General features: G+C 40.7%; 1 protein-coding gene across 1 annotated transcript in view; it reads left to right on the top strand.

Annotated features, from left to right (window-relative positions):
• The first annotated feature begins 444 nt into the window (after positions 1-444).
• NUBPL (NUBP iron-sulfur cluster assembly factor, mitochondrial) overlaps positions 445-23,278 on the top strand; it is a 93,507-nt gene continuing 70,673 nt past the window's right edge. Inside the window, exons 1-4 of the mRNA XM_086613617.1 lie at positions 445-594; positions 1,310-1,457; positions 5,610-5,644; positions 19,518-19,608. Coding sequence (XP_086469743.1) covers positions 460-594; positions 1,310-1,457; positions 5,610-5,644; positions 19,518-19,608 — 409 coding nt within the window. The 5' untranslated portion in view covers positions 445-459. The remainder of the gene's footprint in view (positions 595-1,309; positions 1,458-5,609; positions 5,645-19,517; positions 19,609-23,278) is intronic.

The following is a 23,278-nucleotide window of genomic DNA, read 5'->3' on the forward strand; positions in this document are numbered from 1 at the left end:
CACCGACAGGCTGAACGAGGGCCGCAGCGAAAACCAGAACGAAATTCAGTGAGGAATAACCCCAACTCGATTTGCAATGCAAATGGTCACCTGGCGTTCGCCGCTCGGGCCCAGTTTTCTTACAGACAGCGGCGAGGAGCTGCTTTTTCCGTCCCGCTGCTTCACAGTGCCACCGCTCGGCACCGTGTCCGGGAGGCCTTGGTCTGTTCCGCCAAGATCCGAAGCCGCAGCAGTTTTGTCAGCGCAAAACCCTCCATCTCCAGCAAGCTCTCCGCTCTCCCTGGGCCCTGCTGAGTCCGCCCAGCGCCAGCCCCGCCACCGGGGCTCCGGGCTTCCCGGGCTGGGCAGAGCCTCAGGCACCGGCGCTGCGTGTAGAGGCCCGGCGCGGCGCAGGAGGCGGGCTTAGGCGCGGCGAGACGGCGCCATCTATGCGCGCCCGGGGCGGGGGAGGTGGCGGGCATGGGGTCTCCCGCTTGGCGCTTGGCTCTGTGCACCGCCCGTCTCCCCGTCGGCGGCGGGAGGGCTCCAGCAGCGCGGCGGCGCGGCCCAGGCTGCGGACTCGCCGCTTGCGCCGCTCCGTTTGCCGACTCTGCGGTGAGTGAAGCGGTGAGCGCCGGGAGGGGAGCGGGACGGCCGTGGGCGCCGGCCGCGGAGGGTCGGGCTGTCTGTGTGCCTGGAAGGGAGCTGCGGGGGGAGCCGGAAGGCGGGAGAGTCGCGGTGGCCTAAACCCGCTCGGGTGTCCCGGCGGGCTGTGTCCCGGCACGGCCGGTTCGGCAGTCGCTCCGTGGTGCGTTAGGGGCGCGGGGTGCCCTGGGGCAGCGGCCGGACCGAGCGCAGGAAGATGAGTCTCTGCCCGGTTTTTGCCTGGACCCGAGTCAATCCTATGGAAGTGGCGAGCCGGTCGCTCATCGCCTGAGGTGGTAAAGTTGGGGCGCCAGGTAGCAGTAGGCGGGACGGCGGCGGTAGGGATGCAGGCTCCCATCAGGCAGGCCGGCCGGCCGGCTGCGGAGCGCCCGCAGGGTGCAGAACCGCCATGTGCCTCTAATTCTGAAGTCACAGCGGAGTGGGACTCGCTCCCGCGAGCCGGCGCTTGCACAGCTGTGCCCACTGGGGATGTTCTAGGTAGGCCCCGTCCCTGCCAGCCTGCCTGCCTGGGAAGCAGGCTCCCGTTGGGAGAGCCTGGCTACAAAACGGTTTTGGACCAGTAGTGAAAATTTCTCAGCACGCAGGTGTGTTCTTGCTTGTCAGCTTTTTCCACAAAAATCGCGGGTTGGCGCATACGCGTTTGCTTGCTTTCTGGTTTTGTTAGTCCTCAGGCTCCAGGGATGAGATGCTGAGGGACAAACGTGTCCGGATCCTGTCACGTGGGTTGCCGAAGCAGAAGCCCATAGAAGGAGTTAAGCAAGTGGTGGTCTTGGCTTCTGGAAAAGGGGGAGTTGGAAAATCAACAACAGCAGGTAAGATTTTTTTTGGTAATGATTTTATTGTTTACTTTACACATTTTGTAATACTTTGTAAGCAATGTTTGGGCACTTGTTGTGTGTCATTACCTTGTAAGTGAGTCCTGCTAACACAGTCCTTCACCTCTGCAAAGTCCCATTGCAGCATTTGAGAATCTGTGTTGGTACAGAAGTTTTGGCTTTAAACGAGGTGCAAATTGAGCAGACAGCTTTGAAATAATATCTTCGTAACAGCGCAGTGCTGTCCTGGGACGATCTGCTTTCTTAAGAGATAGTGTAAGCTGAGGTGAAGTGATGCTGTTCCTCCTTCCCTAGCAGCGTAGAGGTGCCTGTACATTGCTCCTCTGTGCTATGTTGTCGTAGTGATGTGCTCTGTAGATGATACTAATATTTAGAAGGTCTCAAAATCGTGTCTCTGTCCAGTTTTTTTCAACTACTTGTATAGGCATTTCATAAACAAAAAATGGAGCAGTAGTTATAAACTGCACAAATGGATCAGAACCTTGTGAAGCGCCTTGAACTCTTCTCTCAGCCCCACCATTAGGTTTTGAATTAACTTTTCTCCAACTGCAGTTCCTAGGTGGTAGGTTAGTACATGGGTTACCAGTACTGCAGAAATTTGTTCGAAGTTAAATGAAGATGACAGTAAAGGTAAAGCTATTTGCAAAGATCTCTGCCAATTGTTAGAAATTTGTTGAAAAATCTCTTCTGTAGCATCCAGATTAGGAAAAGAGTCATCCTTTAGTTGAATGTTGTCTACTGTTTGTCTCCATTTGCCATGAATAACATGTAGCTCTTAATTTCTTATTTTGTGGTTTGTATTTCAACCATGCTTGAAAAAGACTGACTGTAATCTAGAACAGACAAACATGATATCCGTAGTAACAGTAACTGTACTTAGAAAAAAAAAAAAGTATTTTTTTCTGTATATGGGATACATATGTATACTTTCCTATACCTAGGATACATATTTCTATACAAAGACTTCAAAACAATCAACGCTTGCATTTCTTAATGATGTACCTTTTGGTTGATGTTTATAATTCATAGACTGGTTGTTTCAGTTACGGAAAATACCAAATATCTGTTTGTAAATCAACAGATTTACAAACCAAACATAATCGGAAAAGTAAATTCAGATTATCCTCCTCAAGTCTGCAAATGAATGTGCTAATTTAAGTTCCACTAACTGGCACGTGTATGTAATTTGTACATATCTGTACGTATTCCATACATAAAGTATGACATATGAATAAATACTTACATTTAAAGAGCCAGGAGTTCATACCTATGCATTTCAAAATAAAAAATCAGGGTTCAGCAGGCATTAAATAAGAAAGCGGAAATGTAAATGAACCATTCAGATGTTGCTGTATTGGACAGCCTTTTGTTAACGTGTTTGTTTACAATATTGAGAAGAAAAAGGAATCTAGATTTTTATTTATTAAAATTAGAATAAATGTCTTTTTTCAGGTGAACAATTGAAGATCAGAGAACTTGTATGAACAAAAGTATTGCATGGCATCATAGTTGAATTGCCTACTTAAAATTATGTGATCAGTAAAACTACTGATACAACCAACTACCTTGGCCTTCACACATTTTTAGCAAAGACTAATGGGCTGAGGTTTTTCTTTATTGTTCAGGAAAGCTGATAAAGTCAACATATGGTCAAATGTATCTCAGTTGTATTAACTGTGTTTTAATTTTTTTTCTCACTTGAATGCTTTTATTCTGCATGTAGGATGTACTATTATTGAAACTCACCCTTTCAAGGTAGAGGCCAAAATCCATCTATTCACCTGACCAGCCCAGACACAGATCGGGGCTTTGGCAAAGATGATGATAGTATTTGTTCATGATTCCTTTCCAGGATCAATGTCATGTTTTATGATTCTGGACCTTCTCTACAGGTTAAAATATTCTGATAAATAGTCATAAACCAGTTATTCTATTTCTAAATGCCACTTACATTGAGATGTAAGTATTAAAAATTATCTTTGAAGAGTGTTCCTCTTAAGTATCTATAGGTATTTTATTGGTGGTGTAGATTAACCATGTCACTGAGGCAGACACACTCATTTGGCTCTGTGTCTGATTTTGGACCAAGAAGTTTTATTTGTACTGTTAGCTCAACGTTCTCAGAATTCAACTGTGCTATTCCTAGGGCCAGTTTGGATTTGGAAGTTAAAGTCCAAACTAACAAACCTTCCCAGACTTGTACTTATTTCAAGAAGACTAACTCAGATCTCTCTGTGTGTCATTCTTGATTCTGGTTGGCTGGTTTAGCATGGGTGGAGATACCATGGTGACTTTTCTTGGAGCCTGCTGTGAAGTTTTAAAAAGATAATAAAAAAATAATAATAAAAAAAGTTGTATTCAACTTCTGAAACGTATCTGCCCTGTTCTCCTGCACTCCTGGCTATGGGAACTTACTAGTTAGGGCCAACATGAATGTTTAGGGTCAGGTTAGGTCCTGTGCTGCATCTCTACACCCTCTTGTAACTGATGGTAATACAGACAACGGAATATAAGAATCAGCTGAGATTCAACAGAGAACATGAGGTATCCAGCTAAAAAACTCTGTTTTTTCCACTATATTATTCCCACTGTCTCTCTTTTTTTCCCTTCAATAGTCAAATATCCTTTATTGAAGAAGCATTGTGGATCATACTTTAATTTTCACACGTGATAATCATATAGGAAGAAGATAGATTTATAAAGTGGTTTTAAGACAATGTGTGGAGTAACTTGATGCTTCCTTTGTGCCTCTTCAGACATGAGCTGCAGTTGATTTTTTTTTCTTTTTCATTTATCATTGGTTTGGTTTTCTTTTTTTTTTCTCCTTATCTGTGATTTGTAGATTGGTCTCCGAGTTTCAGAGGATGAATTTTCCTCTGATTGATTGAGGGAACAGTTAATCAAGCATCTGTTTAAATAGCAAACTGAAGAACAAAATCTATATGCTTTATCAGCTTAGGAGTAAACAGAGACTGTGTGCTTCTTAGGGAGAGCTGCACAATTTTCCTTGTTAACCTCCTCACCATTTTGTTTAAAGAAACTTATCTTTTTCAATACTATATTCTTTAAGCTGTGAATCTGGCTCCTCAGCTTGTTCTCAATACCTTCATACTCTTCTACAGCTTATCTTTTTTAAAAGGCTCTTTTTTAAAAGGGACTGAGGTTACAGCAGTGTGTAAAGAAAGCAAAAGATGTTACCCAAGGAAGACTTGTGTGTGTTTTGGTTCTTTGTGTGTGTGTGTGTGGTTGTTTTTTCCTTTGTTAGTTTTTTTTGGTTTTTTGTTTTTCTTTTAAAACATGTTACTGCTTGGATTATAACAATTACTATTTGGTTATACTGAAGCTTCAAGGAAGTCTTCCAAGATAATTGAAGCTGGTGAGCCATGAGAAGATACCACGTATTCCATGTGCTTTTAAGTTATGGGAGTTAAGTATTGATGGAAATGTAAAAACTGTAAAGAAACTCAGGTTTTTTTAATTGCTTCATCCTGTTATTCTGTTTGTTTAGTTGTTACAGATGCTTTCAAAGTGGATGAGATTCTGTTTTCTGACATAAAAATCTGGTGAAAAGCATGCATGGCACCTTCTTCCAGAAAATATCTACATTTAGTATATCACAAGAAATCAAAAAAAGGAGTATGATCATCTTTCTAGTCACTGTACTTTAATATTTTAGGTCAATACTTACCTGATCTCTAGCTTTTAGAAAGTTCACTAGAGACTGTGGGGAAGGTTACCTATGGTAGGGTTATTTTAGTTTTATAGTACAGCATCCACTTTTCAAAGGTCAAGTGGATACCTCAACATTTTTTTTTTAATGTTATCCTTTGGCAAAATAGTTAGATTGTATTTTTATTTTGCTCTGGACACTAAGTTTGCAAGTTTTTTGCAGATTAGCTTGAGTTTGTTAGTCTGTTAACAAACATGGACTGAAATCTGGGTGCTGCTGCCACTTAAACTGGTAATATTGTAGAGGTACAAGAAGCCAAGAACAAAGATGATGAATGCAATTATTAAGTGTGATGTATTTATGTTATATTTTCTCTTGTTAGAAGTGATAACATTCTTAATATTTAGGAATTGAGTTTTCTTGCACTTAATATTTTTTTTTCTTCCTTTTTCTTGCAGTAAATATAGCCCTTGCTCTAGCAGCAAATGATTCGGTAGGTGAACATCTAATCATCAGCCTTAATGTGAAACAAGTGTGTAAGTCATAACTAAAATGATTACTGCTGGGGGCAGTCACATACATTAAATCTAAGTATTTACTCTGACAGTTAATTTCTTTATTTGTTTTTCATGGACTTCTGAGTTTATATTAATCTGTTTATATTTTATCAGTACCATGAATGACTTAGTAGTTCTCATCCTTCATCTGGGTTTTGCTGTGTCCTTTCCTTTGTGTGTCTCTGAGTTCAACTGCAATTCTGCAAGGATGTGTAGACATAGCGGAGGATATTTGTGCAGGTTGGAGACATGCAATAAATAATTAAATTCTATCAGTTCATAGCACTGACTTGGAAAAAATATGAGTAACTGCTGGATGGTGTCCAAAATATCTTTTATAGCTCTAAAGATTTACTTTTTCTGGAAAGATTAACGTGTAAAAATACTTTCTATACAAACAGCTTAGGAAAAAAAGGAACTAGGTATCTTCCCTAAAGCTTGGAAATTTATTTTTTGAGTGACAAAATATCATTGCACAGTTTGGTATTGCTCAAACTATTACTTGGACTATAAATAGACAGCAGGAGCCATTCAAGTGTGAAAACAACAGGTCTTCCTTATGTCCACCTGCTGCTATAAACTGGGAGTAATTCCACTGTGCACATTTATTGCCACAGACGTAAACTCGACAGCAAGCATCGCTTCCTCTGTAAGGGTGTATAGTGCAGATTTTGTTCTCATAAAGCATTAATTAAAACAAAGTATCCTCGAGTACTTTAATCTGGTAACTGTAGCATCTTTTTCTTGTTGTAAAAGATGAGTAAAAGAAAACAACAGGTAGAAGGATTAAGGTTTACATGCAATCTGCACACTTCCTGCAGGAACTGTGTGAAAGGTAAAAAAAAAATCCATAAATTCGGTCATACTTGATAAGAAGAGAGTGTTTAAATCTTTTATATGAAATACGTACTGTTTGTAATGGCATCTGATCTTGATATTTCACAGTTTTTAATTCTGTGTTTTAAATAGGCTGCTGGAGTAATTTGATTTCAGAGAAAAATCTGTCATCTTGAAAAGCAAAACTGCTTGAATGGTTCTTTCTAATTAGCTTTAAAACATGGTGTTTGCTGTAATACTTTTACAAAATGAATGTGATCCTGCAATGTGATCTGTGTTGTGGCATGGTCATTGAGTAGCTCCATGGAAACCATGTCAACTAATTGCACATAAATTTCTCTACCAGTTTAAGTGTTTTTAGGATTGTGCCTGATACTTTTCAAATGTGCAGTTTTGTGCATTGTTGAAATCTATATTGAGGTAAAGCATCTCTTAGTAAATCTCACATACACAGGTTGGCAGATTGTGCCCTTTCGTTAGGAGTTAAACGTCTGGCTTTAAACATAATAATGTGATACACCACTTCAGTAGCCCATTAAAACACTTGCAAAACACACAAATAAGAGAAATCACATTCTAGAATGATTGAAAAGGTTGTTACTGGAGTTATTTGGAAAGTCAGGGACTGAGAAATAATTTTAAGTGAAATTGAGCCAAGGAAATTAAATAAATGTAGAACGCGCTAGTCATTTCTGATGTTAGGGTGATGTGGTGGTGTAACATTGGAGGCCAGCGTCTGGTGGATGTTAATCAATGAAGAGCAGCTGAAATTGATGAAATAGCTGTGACTTGCATGAACTGATGGTCACAACTGAACAAGCTGCTGCCATGGTGAAATTGTGCATTGATGTAGTTACAGTTGAGAAAATATGACATTAAGGTGGATTAAATAAACTCAACTCTTTCTTCTTTGTTCATGCATTAATATCTTTTTTAAAAAACATGGTATTTAACCTTTGGGATTGAATTTGCTGGTGTGTTCATTTGTGTACTCCCATTGATTTCGGTTTACTAGTTTTGTGAGTCAAGGTTATGAAATGATTATCTCTGGGACCTTGATCCAGGCTGCGTTTGTCCAGTGCTCTGAATCGTAGGGATCATTGCAATATTCAGTTTTGTTACAGTGAAATAAATACGGAGTTTTTTTTCCAGAGTCTATTGTTGCCTCCTGCTGAAGTTTGTAGTGAATTTCTTTGATCTCGGATATGCAGCAATGGATCTCTTCATTTCACTTTTAATAACTACTGATTGTGCATCACCTTCCCCTGGTTTCCCTGCCTTTCATTCCTATCGGAACTTCACCTCTTTCTGAGGAAGCAGTAAGGATTCTGTTAGCAGATCAGAGCTTCAGCAGCCTCCTGCAACTTCTTCACAGTCTTTATGTCTCTTATAAGCAAAACACAGATTTATGGAAACTAACGCTTGAACTTGATGTACTGTTTAAAGGAGGAAAGAAAGGACTCGTGAAGAAAGATAGGTTACCATGACAATGAAGGTCTGTGCTTCTTCATTGGATACAGTCTGTTTCTGTTACAAGTTCAATGTTTTTAACTAGATTTTCAAAGCAAGTAGTATACTGGACCCAGATGACTTTAAAAATAATGTTGTTGTCTGATCTTTCAAACGTTCTTTTTCCAAGATTATACAGGTCACAAGCTATTGAGAACAACTGTTTTCTGGTGAGGGAGATCTGTGGAAGATGCTTTCAGAGGAGATTGGATTAGAGTAGATTCTTGCTGCTTTCAGTAGTAACAGCTGTGACATCTTATTGTTGTTTGATAGTGTTGTAAGATGGAAGAAGATTAACAGTCAAAGCATAAAGGAATTTTTTATCCTCTTGATAAAAGAAAGCTTCTTCCCATTTTCTCTTAAAAGTCTGCTTTTCATAGTTGGAAACCCAAACCCGACTGTTTCTATAGAGAGTCGGTTGTTTTTTTTTTTTTTTTAATAGGGAAGCTTTTTCAGTTATTGTAGTGATGGTCTGAAGTATTAAGGCATCGACAGATCCTTGGACATTGTCAGTGGCACACAGTGTTGTTGGCAGAGCTGAGATTCGAATTCAGGAGTTCAAGTATTGCATGCTGGTGCTCAGTCTGTCTGGCATGTTTTTAGCTCATGGTTACAGAGTAAATAATTCAAGACAGGATTTCATTTAGATGCCTAGATACCATGTCCAAGACAAAGTAGTTTTTTTTGGGACTTTTGTTCTGTTTTGGGTTTTTTTTTGATGCAAAGCCAGGGAAGCAAGCAGTGCAGCCTCTTATCCCTTTCTGGAATATTAGGCTTTCGGTACCCCAGGTTACCTGTTGTGAATGGATTAGTTACGAATTGTATAAGCTCTTGTGCCTGTACCAAGACCTATAAATCTATACAGTGTTCTTTTTGTGTTAAGAAATAACTTAAAGTTTTACCCTCGTGTCGTATTTTTAATTGCTCGCTTAGTTTGACAGCTGATTCTTTTCATCCTTTTGATGTACCAGCAGTCAGTTGTGCTCCCCTAGGAGCACTTGGGAAGAATTTTTGGGTTTCGTGCCAGGACAATTCATATTCAGACTAGAATGACTATTTATGAAGACTGCCTGGCCAGAGACGATTTATTATAGTAGAAACAAGTTGAATTAATAGATGGCAGCAGTAATAGGATAGAGATTGCTTGTTTATGAACAGAGTATTTTAGTGAGCAAACACCAGCTGCGCATGACTAAGGATGGCACAAATCCAGTTGGGAGGCTGCATGCTTGTGCTGTCACTATGAGGCGAGCTCCCCAGTCAGATTTCCTTTCACCCTCCCTTTCTTTCCAGGAAGACTTACATTTTTCACTATAGGATGAGATGGTTTTTGTGTTGTGAAGGACAGAGGAGCAAGAAGTAAAAGCATATGGAATAAATTAGCGTGTACGCCTAAGCAAGTGGCTTCTGCCTGCAGTAGTGGGAGCGCGTGATTAAAGGCATCGGTTCTAACTATCCTAGCCTGACTCTGTGCCAGGGGATTATTGGGTCAAGCAGACCAGGACCACAATTTGAACGATATCAAGGGTGACTTTTGTCTTAGGGGGTGGCCTTTGTTTTCCCAAGTAAACCCACTGATTGCTGAGCAACGTAGTATTTTAAATATAAGATTATCAATGTTTCTGTACCGAGGGAGGCGGGCGGCTGGGAGAGGGAGCGCCGGACGGTGAGCAGGGCGCTGCTTCTCCCTTCTGCTGCGTTCAGCCTCCGGCAGTGAAAGGCCAAACACGTTGCCTTGTAATGTACCTAAAGCTGGGGAAAGCTGACGATGAGCTAAATGAAAACCACTTATTCTAACCATATCACAGTCAAAATGTCACAAGGCAGTGTTGTGGTTTTGTTTTTTTAAAAGCAGAAAACTCCTGTGAATGTCTACTGATTATACGCATACGCAAGTAAGAGGTTTCTCACAAATATATAGCAAGCTATAGCATAGAAAATATGTAGTTATGAGCAGTCTTCATGTGAATTCTCTATTGTGATAATCAAATTAGTTTGAATTATTTCAAAATGTGTATTTAGTCAAACAACACACATTAACTTCAAAACTACTCAAAATCCACCCAGCCTATTTTATTTACATTCCAGCTTTTTTTAAAAATATTTTGCTTCTGTAATTAATCTGTTTGTCTACAGGATAGTATTTGACTGCTGCATTAATATATGACTTCACAATATATATACATTTCTTTCTGGTTAGGAAAAAACTGCATGTGGGGGGAGCAGACAAATCTAAAAGAATTTAGACAATAATGGACTCTTTCACTGAACCATTATAGCACGAAGGCAAGTTTTGGCCTGTTTTGTCCTCCTCCTGTGCAGCTTTCCTAATTATTAGAGTTTGATTTCTAGGCATCTTTACCTTTGTTGCTTAGAGAATCAGAAGACTTTAATTGCTATAGATAAGGTGTCCATGCTTGTTAATGCTAAAAAGTGTCAATAAAGCTGGAGATGCCGGTTAGAATTGATTTGGGTTATCTTGCAGTGACAGCTCAGCTTCTGGATCAGCTGAGAAAATGAGAGAATAAAGCTTTAAAAATCTTACTTTTTTTCAAGTAAAAAATGAGTAAAAGTAAAAATAATTTTAAACATGGCCCACTTAAAATATTTTATTTTAATCAAATGACTGTATGCTTAATTTCAGGAAAATAAAAAATTTTACTTTTTTTTATAATTTAAGTATTGCATGTAGAGTTGATTACCGGCATCCTGGATCTTCAGGTCACTGAATGCCTAGTGCAGATGTCAGAGAGACTGATGTGAAAGGTGTGAAGCGTGTTTATAATAATTTGACATGCTCTGAAAGCATTGAGGCATCTTGTAGATACGTGGTAGTGTTTGGGGTTCTGTTTTCGATTTTGATAATCTATTTTTAAAATGGTGCTTTATTGATTTTTTTTTTTTTCAATAGGATACATAATGTGCAAGAAGGCCAAATAAGGTTGAATTACTCGTGTCTGATTATTCAGAAATCTGACTAGGAAATTCTGCAGATTGTGGTGGAAAAAAGTGCCAGAGAATTTCTGTAGCTGGCAGAAAATTAGAAGATCTTCATATGAAGGACAATGGTTTTTAAAGAGGGAACATTTAAAACAAGTCTTCATTTCTAGGATAGACAGTGAGAAAACTGCAGTCACTTTTTTGGCTTTAATTCAGTTTACAGCTAAGCACTTAATTAGTGTGCAGCTGAAAGAGAGAATTAGAGATGAAAAGATGGCTATTCAGTGTGTCAATATGTCAAATGAGGAATCCAGAGCCTATCCTGATTTTAAGTTCTCTTTTGTCCTATGTGTTGCTGCTTGCAGTTTAGTATTAGATCTAAGTCTATAATGACATTAAAAGGGTAAATTGAGAGTCCTGGTGGTGAATTAAGAGCACCAGCTTTAAAAATAGCTGGCACCTTTACTTAGCAAAGCTGGATTTTCTGTCTTTGGAATGGGCTGCAGCTGCTGAATATTGGGGGTGCCTGTGCCTCCATCCCTCCCAGGCTGAACATTAGGGAATTCTGGTGATCTACAGAGTTTACTTCAAAGTAAAATGTCATCCACTAATGTCCAGCGGGGATACATATGCCCTACCGAGTATGGAAAAAAGTCTCAGAAAAGATGAGCAAAAATGAAATTAATGCTGTCAAAGAGTCTGTGGACGTTTAGCAGTAATGTAGGCTATGTTGATTAGCAGCTATTTATAGCAGCTTTTTGTGAGCTGATTTTTTTCTTCTTTTTTTCTTCTTTCTCTCCGTTGGCATGAAGTCTTATCAGGCTTGTTCCTCAATAAAGCATTTGGCAACTTGGAAGAAATCAATGAGTATTACCAGATTTTCCACTGAACATGGAAGTATGTGTGGAGGAGTCCTCTGATATATTAATGGGACTGATTGCATTTGGTTGATAAATCTGTTACTGAAAAATGTAATTGATTTCATAGTTAATATTACCTGAAAGACAAAAAAGGCAACCTACATGAAAAAAGTGTATCAGAGAGACTGAGCAACTCCGAAGTGTCCGCTTAAAATAGTTAACAGGAGGAAAGATATGGATCATTTTGTCATTAGCGTGGACCTATGTCATCTATACAAGGACCATGCAGAGTAAAACTCATCTGCTGAAGAGAACAAACATAATAGCTATTGAATAATTTTTAATCTACATAAGGAAAAGCAAAGGATGCAAAATTTAGTGGATCTTTATAAGACCTCTGTCTGCCAGTATATAGAGGCACTGTATCTAATATAGCCTTCAACATCTTTATTTTATTTTTTTGCCCCAAAAGGATTTATTGCAACTAAATTCAGAGCTTGAAAATTGTTAATTTAGAATACAGTTATCTTGCAAATCTCTATCACTCACAAGGCAGTGGTCAAGTTCAAAGGCTAAACTGAACTTTAATTACGTTGAGAATCTTGCCAGAGAAGTTAAAGATCTATGCCTTTAATTTGTACACTGCACAAATTTTGTACACTGCACAAAATGAAGCTCTTGTTTTTTGGGGATATATGCAAGAATATCTTCTTTATCTATGTAGCATTTGGTTTTCTTGTAAATGCAGGGTCTGTAACTGATAACTGTCAAAGCTTGTTTTCATTTCTTAGTGTAGGTGAGAGAAGTTTCTAAATTGGAATGAGAACTTTATGTATTTGTACTGGAGTAAGAGATGCAGTGATTATACAGGTGTACTTTATGCTGAATATTTGTCAAATCTTTAGAGAGGTCTAATTGTGCAATTGATATCTTGTTGAGAAAATTAATGGTAGTGAAGTAAAAAGGATTATGTAGTCAGTGATGTAAAAGCAAAAGATGAAGAGGAGTTATAGTTCTTTACCTCAGTCCTTTATCCTATAGATTTTTATTTTTTTTTTCGGTGGTCTTGAGCTCACCAGTGGTCAGATGAGACCATGACAGCTGGCACCAGCACTGCAGAAAGCGCAGTAGTTAGCCTGTGCTAGAGAGCGTTTAGCTAGAAAGGGGGAAAATCTTAAAAGCATTGATGACTGTAAAGGTGAACATCTGTGAATGTTCAAGTATACTTTTTGCCGAATAGACCGAGAGAGTACTTTTGTGTTTTAATGTGCCAACAACATATTTAGTTCTAATTTTGTGTTCTCTTTGCCTGATGGAATGCTGGTAAGGATCATGCTCTGTACGAAGAGGTCGATAGTTCTGTATGTGTTAGTTTAGTATATTTGTTTAAAGTAGCTTGCTATATGTCCAGTGATGTGGAAGTACATGATTAAATCATATGCAAATGGTTACATTGTCAGTTGTATCTTGAGAGTTTAGGCTGTTCAGAACTTGCAGTAAGGCAACAAAAAAAATACAGGTCTCTAGAAAGTATTTTCCAAGTGTGGTAAACTTGAAGATAGATTCAAATTTGCTTCCACAGCTGGGCAGGTGGATTTGTTTTGCAGGACAAATGTTAACCTGAGAACAGCTGTTTTGCACTTGGTTATTGCTATGCCAGCTGGAGAGAGGGGATGCTGTTTGTTTGATAGCACAGGATAGAAATATTTGTATAAGGAGAAAATGCAGCTGTAAGAAGGCAGTGGAGCTGTATTATCTGAAACCTTTTCCTGCAGGGTGCCAAGGGTAGCTGTAGCAGTGGTGTATGCTGTGCTCTGAAAAACGTGTAGAAGCAGGGAGACTTTGACGTGCTTGGATGTGCTTTGAGTTCTGTGTTTCTGTCTGCATAACCCTAGTATTACTTAAGAAAAAAGACAATTCAGCATCAGTTAGAGATGTATATACATATGAAAATAATGACAGAGAACATTAGAGGAATCCTAGAGCACTTTTTTTTCTTTCTTTTTTTTTTTAAGTTACCTTCTTGGTCCTACTTGTGATCCCTTGTAATCTGTTCCCTCTGCCCAGATGTTATTTTTTGCCTTGTCTGATGTCATGCATGTTTTTTAGAATTTGTTTTAATATAGCAGTACTTTGAAAGATGTACTAATTTATATGAGGTGTGAGTTATATGGGTGAAAACACAATTTATTAAAATTTAACTGATTTTTTTTAATATTAACTCATGTATCTGGATTAAAACTCAGCATGAGAAGTATCTGGTGTTGGTAATTCTGATTAATGGTGTCATGTGATATCATCCAAGTATGTGCAAATTATTTTTTCTCTTGGGAGTGCATTGATGATAACTTCCTTCTCCAAGTGATAGAGGAACCAATGAGGAGAGGTGCTTTGCTGGACCTTGTTCTCACCAATAAGGAGGGGCTGGTGATGCTCAAGGGCAGCCTTGGCTGCAGTGACCATGAAATGGTTGAGTTCAAGATTCTTAGGGAGGCAAGGAGGGTGCACAGCAAGCTCACTGCTCTGGGTTTCAGGAGAGCAGACTTGGGCCTCTTCAGGGGTCTCCTTGGTAGATGCAATGGGATGAAGCCCTGGAGGGAAGAGGAGCCGAAGAAAGCTGGAGCTGGATAATACTCAAGAATCACCTCCTGCAAGCTCAGGAGAAGTGCATCCCAACAAAGAGGAAGTTGAGCAGAAACACTAGGAGGCCTGCATGGATGAACAAGGAGCTCCTGGACAAACTCAAACACAAAAAGGAGGCCTACAGAGGGTGGAAGCAAGGACAGGTAGCCTGGGAAGAATACAAAGAAACTGTCCGAGCAACCAGAGATCAGGTTAGAAAAGCTAAAGCCCTGATAGAGTTAAATCTGGCCAGGGACATCAAGGGCAATGAGAAAAATTCCTATAGATATGTCAGTGATAAAAAGAGATCTAGGGAAAATGTAGGTCCTTGCCAGAAGGAGATGGAAGACCTCGTTACTCAGGATATGGAGAAGGCTGAGGTACTCAATGACTTCTTTACCTCAGTCTTCCCTGGCAAGAGCTCCAGCTGCACAGCCCAAGTTACAGAAGGCAAAGGCAGGGACTGGGAGAATGAAGAAACACCCACTGTAGGAGAAGACCTGGTTCGAGACCTGCTAAAGAAACTGAAGGTGGACAAGTCCATGGGACCTGATGAGATGCATCCATGGCTCCTGAGGGAACTGGCAGATGCAGTTGCTAAGCCACTATCCATCATATTTCAGTAGTCGTGGCAGTCTGGTGAAGTTCCCACTGACTGGAAAAGGGGAAACATAGCCCCCATCTTTAAAAAGGGAAAAAAGGAAGACCCAGGGAACTACAGGCCAGTCAGTCTCACCTCTGTGCCCGGCAAGATCATGGAGCAGATGTGCAAAGGCGCATCGAAAATAAGGGGGTGATTGGTGGCAGCCAACATGGGTTCACTAAAGACAAATTGTGCCTGACAAATTTAGTGGCCTTCTGTGATGGGTTTACAGCACTGGTGGATAAAGGAAGAGCAAGTGACATCGTCTACCTGGACTTGTCCAAAGCATTTGACACTGTCCCACACGACATCCTTGTCTCTAAACTGGACAGACCCGGATTTGATGGATGGAGCACTCAGTGGGTAAGGACTTGTCTGGATGGTCACACTCAGAGAGTTGTGGTCAACTGCTCAATGTCCAAGTAGAGACCAGTGACAAGTGGTGTTCCTCTGGGATCACTACTGGGGCTGGTGCTATTTAACATCTTTGTCGGTGACATGGACAGTGGGATCAAGTGCACCCTCAGCAAGTTCGCAGATGACACCAAGTTGTGTGGTGTTGTGGACACGCTGGAGGGAAGGGATGCCATCCAGAGGGACCTTCACAGGCTGGAGAGGTGGGCCTGTTGAGAACCTCATGAAGTTCAACAAGGCCAAGTGCAAGGTCCTGCATGTGGGTCCGGGCAATCCCAAGCACAACTACAGGTTGGGCGGGGAATGGATTGAAAGCAGTCCTGAGGAAAAGGACTTGGGAGTGCTGGTGGATGAGAAGCTCAACATGAGCCAGTAATGTGCGCTGGCAGCCCAGAAAGCCAACCGCATCCTGGGCTGCATCCAAAGAAGCGTCGCCAGCAGATTGATGGAGGTGATTCTGCCCCTCTACTCTGCTCTTGTGAGACCCCACCTGGAATACTGTGTTCAGCTCTGGAGTCCCCAACATGAGAAGGACATGGAGGTGCTGGAGCGGGTCCAGAGGAGGGCCACAAAGATGATCCGAGGGCTGGAGCACCTCTGCTATGAAGACAGGCTGAGAGAGTTGGGGTTGTTCAGCCTGGAGAAGAGAAGGCTCCGGGGTGATCTTATAGCAGCCTTCCTGTACTTAAAGGGGGCCTACAGGAAAGCTGGAGAGGGACTTTTTACAAGGGCGTGTAGTGATAGGACAAGGCGCAATGGCTTTAAACTGAAAGAGAGGAGATTTAGATTAGATATAAGGAAGAAATTTTTCTCTCAGAGGGTGGTGAGGCACTGGAACAAGTTGCCCAGAGAAGTTGTGGCTGCCCCATCCCTGGGGGTGTTCAAGGCCAGGTTGGATGAGGCTTTGAGCAAACTGGTGTAGTGGAGGATTTCCCTACCCGTGGCAGGGGGTTTGGAACTAGATGATCTTTGAGGTCCTTTCCAACCCTAACCATTCTATGATTTTGAAATGGAAAATGCTGAAAGAGGTGATCTGGATGGTGCTGTGCCCATCTTAAAAGATCCCTTGGTAGCTGCCATGATGCTTTTCCAAGATAAGTAAACCTTAAGTAAAGGGTTATTATTAGTATTCTAGGGATGCTTACATACTGCAAATGCAGGGATAGTTGGGAGAAAGAAAAGTCAAAACCTTAGCTTATTGGGCCAATGCTTTCTGTATAAGCTGCTTTTAGGCAGTATGAACTCTTTTTACCTAACATGTTGAATTGGTCAGTGAAAAAAAACCCAAAACTACTTTAGGCTGTCTTTAGTGACGTTCTGCCAGTGATTTAAAGATTTTTCCAAAAGACCTTTCTTCTAGAATCCTGTAGAAAGCACCATGCTTACAGTAACGCTCTTGCTTTCATTAACATGAATTGTAGAAATTGGAGAATCTATTATTTTTTTGTTTGAGGACAAACGTTTTATTGAACCATGTCTACAAACAAAAGCAGCGCATCTCAGAAACAGGCATCTTTCTTCCTTCTGAGGACGTGTGTAAATTTTTTTTTGAGAAACTGTCAGGTTTATTGTATTAGCTTCAATCACCTTTGTAATTTGGAGTAGTATTTGCAAAGTCCTCCTAGGTAATTGAGGGATGTTTTTCTCCAGTGTGCATATATTTATTCTTCATTTCAGAAAATTTGGTACACTCGTAGATACATTCCTGCTGATTCCTGGGAATAAGTGGTGGTGAAAACCTGACTATGCCCAGGAGGTCGTGAAGTCAATCAAATTACTTTAGATCATCCTAAATCTTGAGTCCCTTTAGGCTGAAAACAAAACTGTAGTGTGTTGTAAGATCATTGTAGTTAGTCAGTCGGCGGATAGTCATGATGGTTGTTTGGGGGGAAAACCCTCAAAAGGCTGAGGAAAAGGACGTCAGTCAGGTTTAAAATGGTATGTAGGTTTTTCTGCAAATATTTACTTTCATTTGAGAAGGAATTAGGTGGCACAGCCCTCAGATGATGTTTTGATGGGTTCAATTAGCTGCTGACACAGATAAAGGGACTGAGTCATCTTTCTAATCTGTTAAAATACGCATTTTGTACAAGAACAAAGAAGCTCTAATACTGTTGTTGATGTCTTTGAAATCTAACATGAAAATGGGTCTTTTCAATCGTTTTGAAATTGCAGCTTTCATACAGTAGGCAAGAAGTAGAATAATTTGTTGGAGTAACTCCTGAACTTTTTTATAATAGCTTTCACAAGATATTATAAAGAGAGAAAATATTAAAAAAAAAATCTAAATTAAATAATCCTTGTAATTACATACACTTTGCTCTGTTTAATAGAAAAGCATATTGAATAACTGAACCCAAATTCAGTTGATTTTTGTAGTAAAAAATTATTTTTCAAGGTACATAGCAGATCATGTACGGTAATGTATTTATGTATTTTTTTACTTCTCAGTTGTAAAATTTAAGATGCATTTGACTTAATTACATAAATTTGACACTTTAAATTGTTCAGCTGTTAAGGGTGTCATCAGAGTTCAATATCAACAGCTTAAAAAAAGAGAAGAAGAAAAAAGAGAGCCACCCCCACAGAAAAACAAACCCCCAAACTCAAATTATTACGTATGTTGTAGTAAAAAGGGTCAGTCTTGCTTCTCAGGTGTCTAGGCTTCTACAAGTTAGTTTCTTTATCTTAATTGAAATTCCAATTTACTTAATAGTGACCTGAATGCCCAGGTTTTCAGTCCAGGTGCATTTCTATTTTGAAAAAAAAACCCCACAAACAAACAGATTGTGATGCCACAGAATATACTTCATGTTCAGAAATCCTGTTCAGGAGTAGAGATGCTGTATACTTGCGTTGAAAGCCTCATTATACTCTTCTTCTAACCAGAAACATGATAGTTAGCATTGAGCCTTTATCTTTCTCTCCATCTTTCACATCAAAACTGTGATAACATAATGGCTTAATCTATGATACTAAATTATGAAAGCATCATCCAAAAAATGAAGCACGTATTTCGAAACACTAACAGTGAAAGTCTGACTCGGCATTGTTGGAAAAACTCCCGTTGCTACCTTAACATTTCAAACAAGCCCTTAAACATACTTGCTCATAATTTTGCAAAATGTTGAGTACAGTTAACTTTTTATATTAGAGAAGCTTGATGTTCAGCACTTTAAAGGGCTTGCTCTTTACTACTTAATTTGCAGAACTTGGTAACTGGTAGTGTGCCTTGCCATCTGTAGGAAAAATAGTTTACTTTCCAAAAAATATGTATGTATATGTATAAAAAAAGTGTATAGAAATGAATCTTGTAAGTCTAGACTACGTAGTTGAAAAAAATTTTTATTTAACATTTATTGCCTAATGTACCATATGTAGTTGAATAAACCCATGTTTTTGGCATTCTTTTGTGTAAATGCATTTGATTAAAATGTTATGCCTGCTTAATTGGCTTCAGAGATTTGCATTTCAGTATTTTCAAGATGTCTGCTAAAGTTTGCTCTGGCCACTTAAATGAACGATAAAATATGTTTTTTTTGTTTTTCATATTCCTTGTAGTCACTAGTGTAATTCAAATTGCATTAATTTGAATATATTTACAAACATTTCTTGGGTTTTTTACAATAAAATTTGATACCTTTTAAAAAAAGTTTAAATATTATTTCTGCATAAATGTACGTGGAGCTGCTTATGATGTTTGTTAATATAGTGGTCTACATTGTAAGTAAGAAAATGTGCAAGTGAGGATTCTGTGTATTGGGAATCTATATTTTGTAATGACGTCTGGCTCAACTTGTAGAGATGTTATATTTCATACTTTAATTCCAATTTAGAGAGAAAGGAAACAGTTATAACTTAGTTCTAAAATCAAGATTGTATTTTTATTTCTATGGGCAGTTTTGAGGTTTTGCTAAACTAGTAATTCATAAAGGAAAACAGACATTTTGACATACTTTTTTTTTTTTTTTCCTCCTTACACAGACAAAAGAAGTTGGTTTGCTTGATGCAGACATATATGGACCTTCAATTCCAAAGATGATGAACCTAAAAGGAAACCCAGAATTAACATCAAGTAAGTGGAAGTCATTTTTCTTGCCATCTTCTTTGTACAGGGATGGGCATAGACTGCTCGTTGGTCTGTTTACCTTTCAGAAATTTAACTTCTACACAGGCCAACCAAGGGTGAAACTGAGGAATGGCTTTATTCTGATATGTTGTTCAAGTGATGCTTGAGTGTGAGGGAGTGTGCTTTTTTGAGGGTGGTAGGGACACTGAGGCAGTATGTTTGATAGTTTCTTTTGTCTGTCCTGGGATAAAGTGCATGTAATTATAAAAATTAAAAACTTGTAACCACAGACAGAAACAGTCCCACACTATAACACCTGGCCAACACGTTAAAAAGTACTAGGATCCTACTAAAGAAAGTACAAACTGGCAATACTTGTTGACTGGGAGGCATCAAGGACATGTACTGGTTCGAACAGGATGTGAAATAATCAGCTGTAAATCCCATCCCTGGAAGTGTTCAAGGCCAGGTTGGATGAGGCTTTGGGCAAGCTGGTGTAGTGGAGGGTTTCCCTGCCCATGGCAGGGGGGTTAGAACTAGATGGTTTTTGAGGTCCCTTCCAACCCTAACTATGATTTCTGTGATTCTAAATACCCATTAATATTTGTGGGCAGTAATTGCTAAGTAAAGGAGAAGTTAAATATTCCTTCCGCTTCCTTTTATACCATGATCTTTGTTTGTTTACTGTGCTTGTTGTAGAATGTCTGTTTGTAACTGATCTTAATTTGTGCATGTGCATGGGTATTGTGGTGGTTGTTCTCTTAATTCTCACTTGGTGTAAAGCATGCAGCTTGAAACAGTGCCAGTATGTTTAAATGGCGGTTATTGAGCTTGCAACGTTAACCTCTGAAAAATTAATAAGTGGCAAACTTAGAATTTCTTATATAATTAAAATTCTGTTGTCTTGTGTTTATACCCTGTTCTCTGGATAAATAAAAAGAAATGTATTTCCATACACAGATGCACTGCATGTGCTCATACAGGCAATTGTCAAATTGAGTATTTTCTGCATTTAAATACCTGGCTTACAAGTACAGACTTTATTTAGATTAATTTCTAAGAGAAGGAGGGTATTTAAGTTTTATTTGTTGGATTTCTGTTTTACTTTTTGAAGTCAAAGGTTAATTCTGTTGTGTAATAAATAACCCTCTCATGTATTATCAGTAGAGTTTGACTTCCTGATACAAATTGAAGTATTCTGGTGTTCTCTTGAACTTTGGACCCCGTTGAGGGTATATGTCACACAGGCTGTGTTTTCCTGTAACAGATTTTTTTTGCTATTAGTTTTGCACTTGAAATGCATTATGCAGTATGAACACAAAAGGGACTATGTTGTGGTGTTCTTCATATCTCTCCTGTTTTCCTTTTTGTGACATTGACTTTTTCCTTTCCAAAAGAGATCAGGTAAAAATTTGATTCTCCTTTCCCCCCTCCCCCCTCACTGCCCAAAAAATTGATTAGATAACTTCGAACTTCTTATATATTTTGCTGTGTGTTTTATCAATCCATACCAAAATTTAAATCCATGTCATGAGCCACAAATAAGAAGCAAGTTGCCCAGTTGTCATGGTTTAGCCCAGCTGCAGCTAAGCTACCATGTGGCTGCTCGCTCACTCCTCCCTGCTCCGCGGGGTGGGGAGGAGAAGAACGTAATAAAAGGCGGGAGAGTCAAGATAAGAACAAGGAGGGATCACCTACCAACCATGGCCCTGGGCAAAACAGTCTTGGCTTGGAGACAAATCAATTTAATTTGTTAACAGTTACTTCAGAGAGGATAAGAAACAAAGCCAGATCTTAAAAATACCTTCCCTCACCCCTCTCTTCTTCCCGGCTCTACCTCCTTCCCCCAGTGACGCAGGAGGATGGGAAATAGGGATGGCAGGTCGGTTTGTCACATGCTGCTTCTGCCACTCCTTCCTTAAAGAGGAGCCTCCCAACATGGGGCCTCTTCCCACAGGAGACAGTTTGCCACAAACTTCTCTGATGTGAGTCCTTCCAGCAGAATGCAATCCTTACTCATCAGACTCTTCCAGCATGGGCTTTGCCCACGGAGTCACAGCTTCTTAAGGTGCAGCCACCCACTCCAGCGTGGACTCCCCACAGAACGCAGATGCATCTCTGCTCTGCCATAATCTCCAGCAGCGTGGGGTCCTTTCCCATGGGAGACAGTTCTCTGCGAACTCCTTTGGGCACAGGCATCTCTGCTCCAGTGTGGGGTCCTGCACAGTCTGCGGGTGGATCTCTGCTCCACCATTTCTCTCATGGGCAGTAGTGGGGCCGCCTGCCGTCTCACCACAGGCTGCAGGGGAATCTCAGCTCCGGCACACTTCCTCCTGCTCCATCTTCACTGACTTTGGTGTCTGCGTTGTTGTTTCTCTCAGATCTCAGTCCTCTCTCTGCTGCAGCTGTGCCGGGCCTGACCAACCTGACAAACTTTGACAGTCCTGGCAGGATAAACTGCCCAGTGGGCTCCCTGGGAGCGGGATGCTTCAGAACTCACCAAGCCACGTCACTGTGGCCATCTCCAGTCATCCACATGAGAGGCCGGGGGCCACCCCCCTGCCTCCTCTCTCTCTTCACTGCAAGTCCAACCTGGTTCAGGTTCCTTTGTCCCCTTCTTAAATATGACATTCACAGAATGATCATAGAATTCACAATATGATCATAGAATGGTTTGGGTTGAGAGGGACCTTGGGCAGGGATACCTTCCACTAGATCAGGTTGCTCAAATCCTCAACCAGCCTGGCCTTGAACACCCCCAGGGATGGGGCAGCCACAACTTGTCTGGGCAACCTGTTCCAGTGCCTCACCACCCTCAATGAAAAGAATTTTTTCCTTATATCTAATTTAAATCTCCCCTCTTTCAGTTTAAAGCCATTGCCCCTTGTCCTATCACTACACGCCCTGGTATAAAGTCCCTCTCCAGCTTTCCTGTAGGCCCCCTTTAGGTACTGGAAGACTGCTAGAAGGTCTACCCAGAGCCTTCTCCAGGCTGAACAACCCCAACTCTCTCAGCCTGTCTTCATAGCAGAGGTGCTCCAGCCCTCGGATCATCTTCGTGGCCCTCCTCTGGACCCGCTCCAGCACCTCCATGTCCTTCTCATGTTGGGGACTCCAGAGCTGAACACAGTATTCCAGGTGGGGTCCCACAAGAGCAGAGTAGAGGGGCAGAATCACCTCCATCAATCTGCTGGCGACGCTTCTTTGGATGCAGCCCAGGATGCGGTTGGCTTTCTGGGCTGCCAGCGCACATTACTGGCTCATGTTGAGCTTCTCATCCACCAGCACTCCCAAGTCCTTTTCCTCAGGACTGCTTTCAATCCATTCCCCGCCCAACCTGTAGTTGTGCTTGGGATTGCCCCGACCCACATGCAGGACCTTGCACTTGGCCTTGTTGAACTTCATGAGGTTCTCAACAGGCCCACCTCTCCAGCCTGTGAAGGTCCCTCTGGATGGCATCCTTTCCCTCCAGCATGTCCACAACACCACACAACTTGGTGTCATCTGCGAACTTGCTGAGGGTGCACTTGATCCCACTGTCCATGTCACTGACAAAGATGTTAAATAGCACCAGCCCCAGTAGTGATCCCAGAGGAACACCACTTGTCACTGGTCTCTACTTGGACATTGAGCAGTTGACCACAACCCTCTGAGTGTGACCGTCCAGACAATACCT

Source organism: Tauraco erythrolophus, chromosome 6 (genome assembly GCF_009769465.1).
Source record: "Tauraco erythrolophus isolate bTauEry1 chromosome 6, bTauEry1.pri, whole genome shotgun sequence".
NCBI lineage: Eukaryota > Metazoa > Chordata > Aves > Musophagiformes > Musophagidae > Tauraco > Tauraco erythrolophus.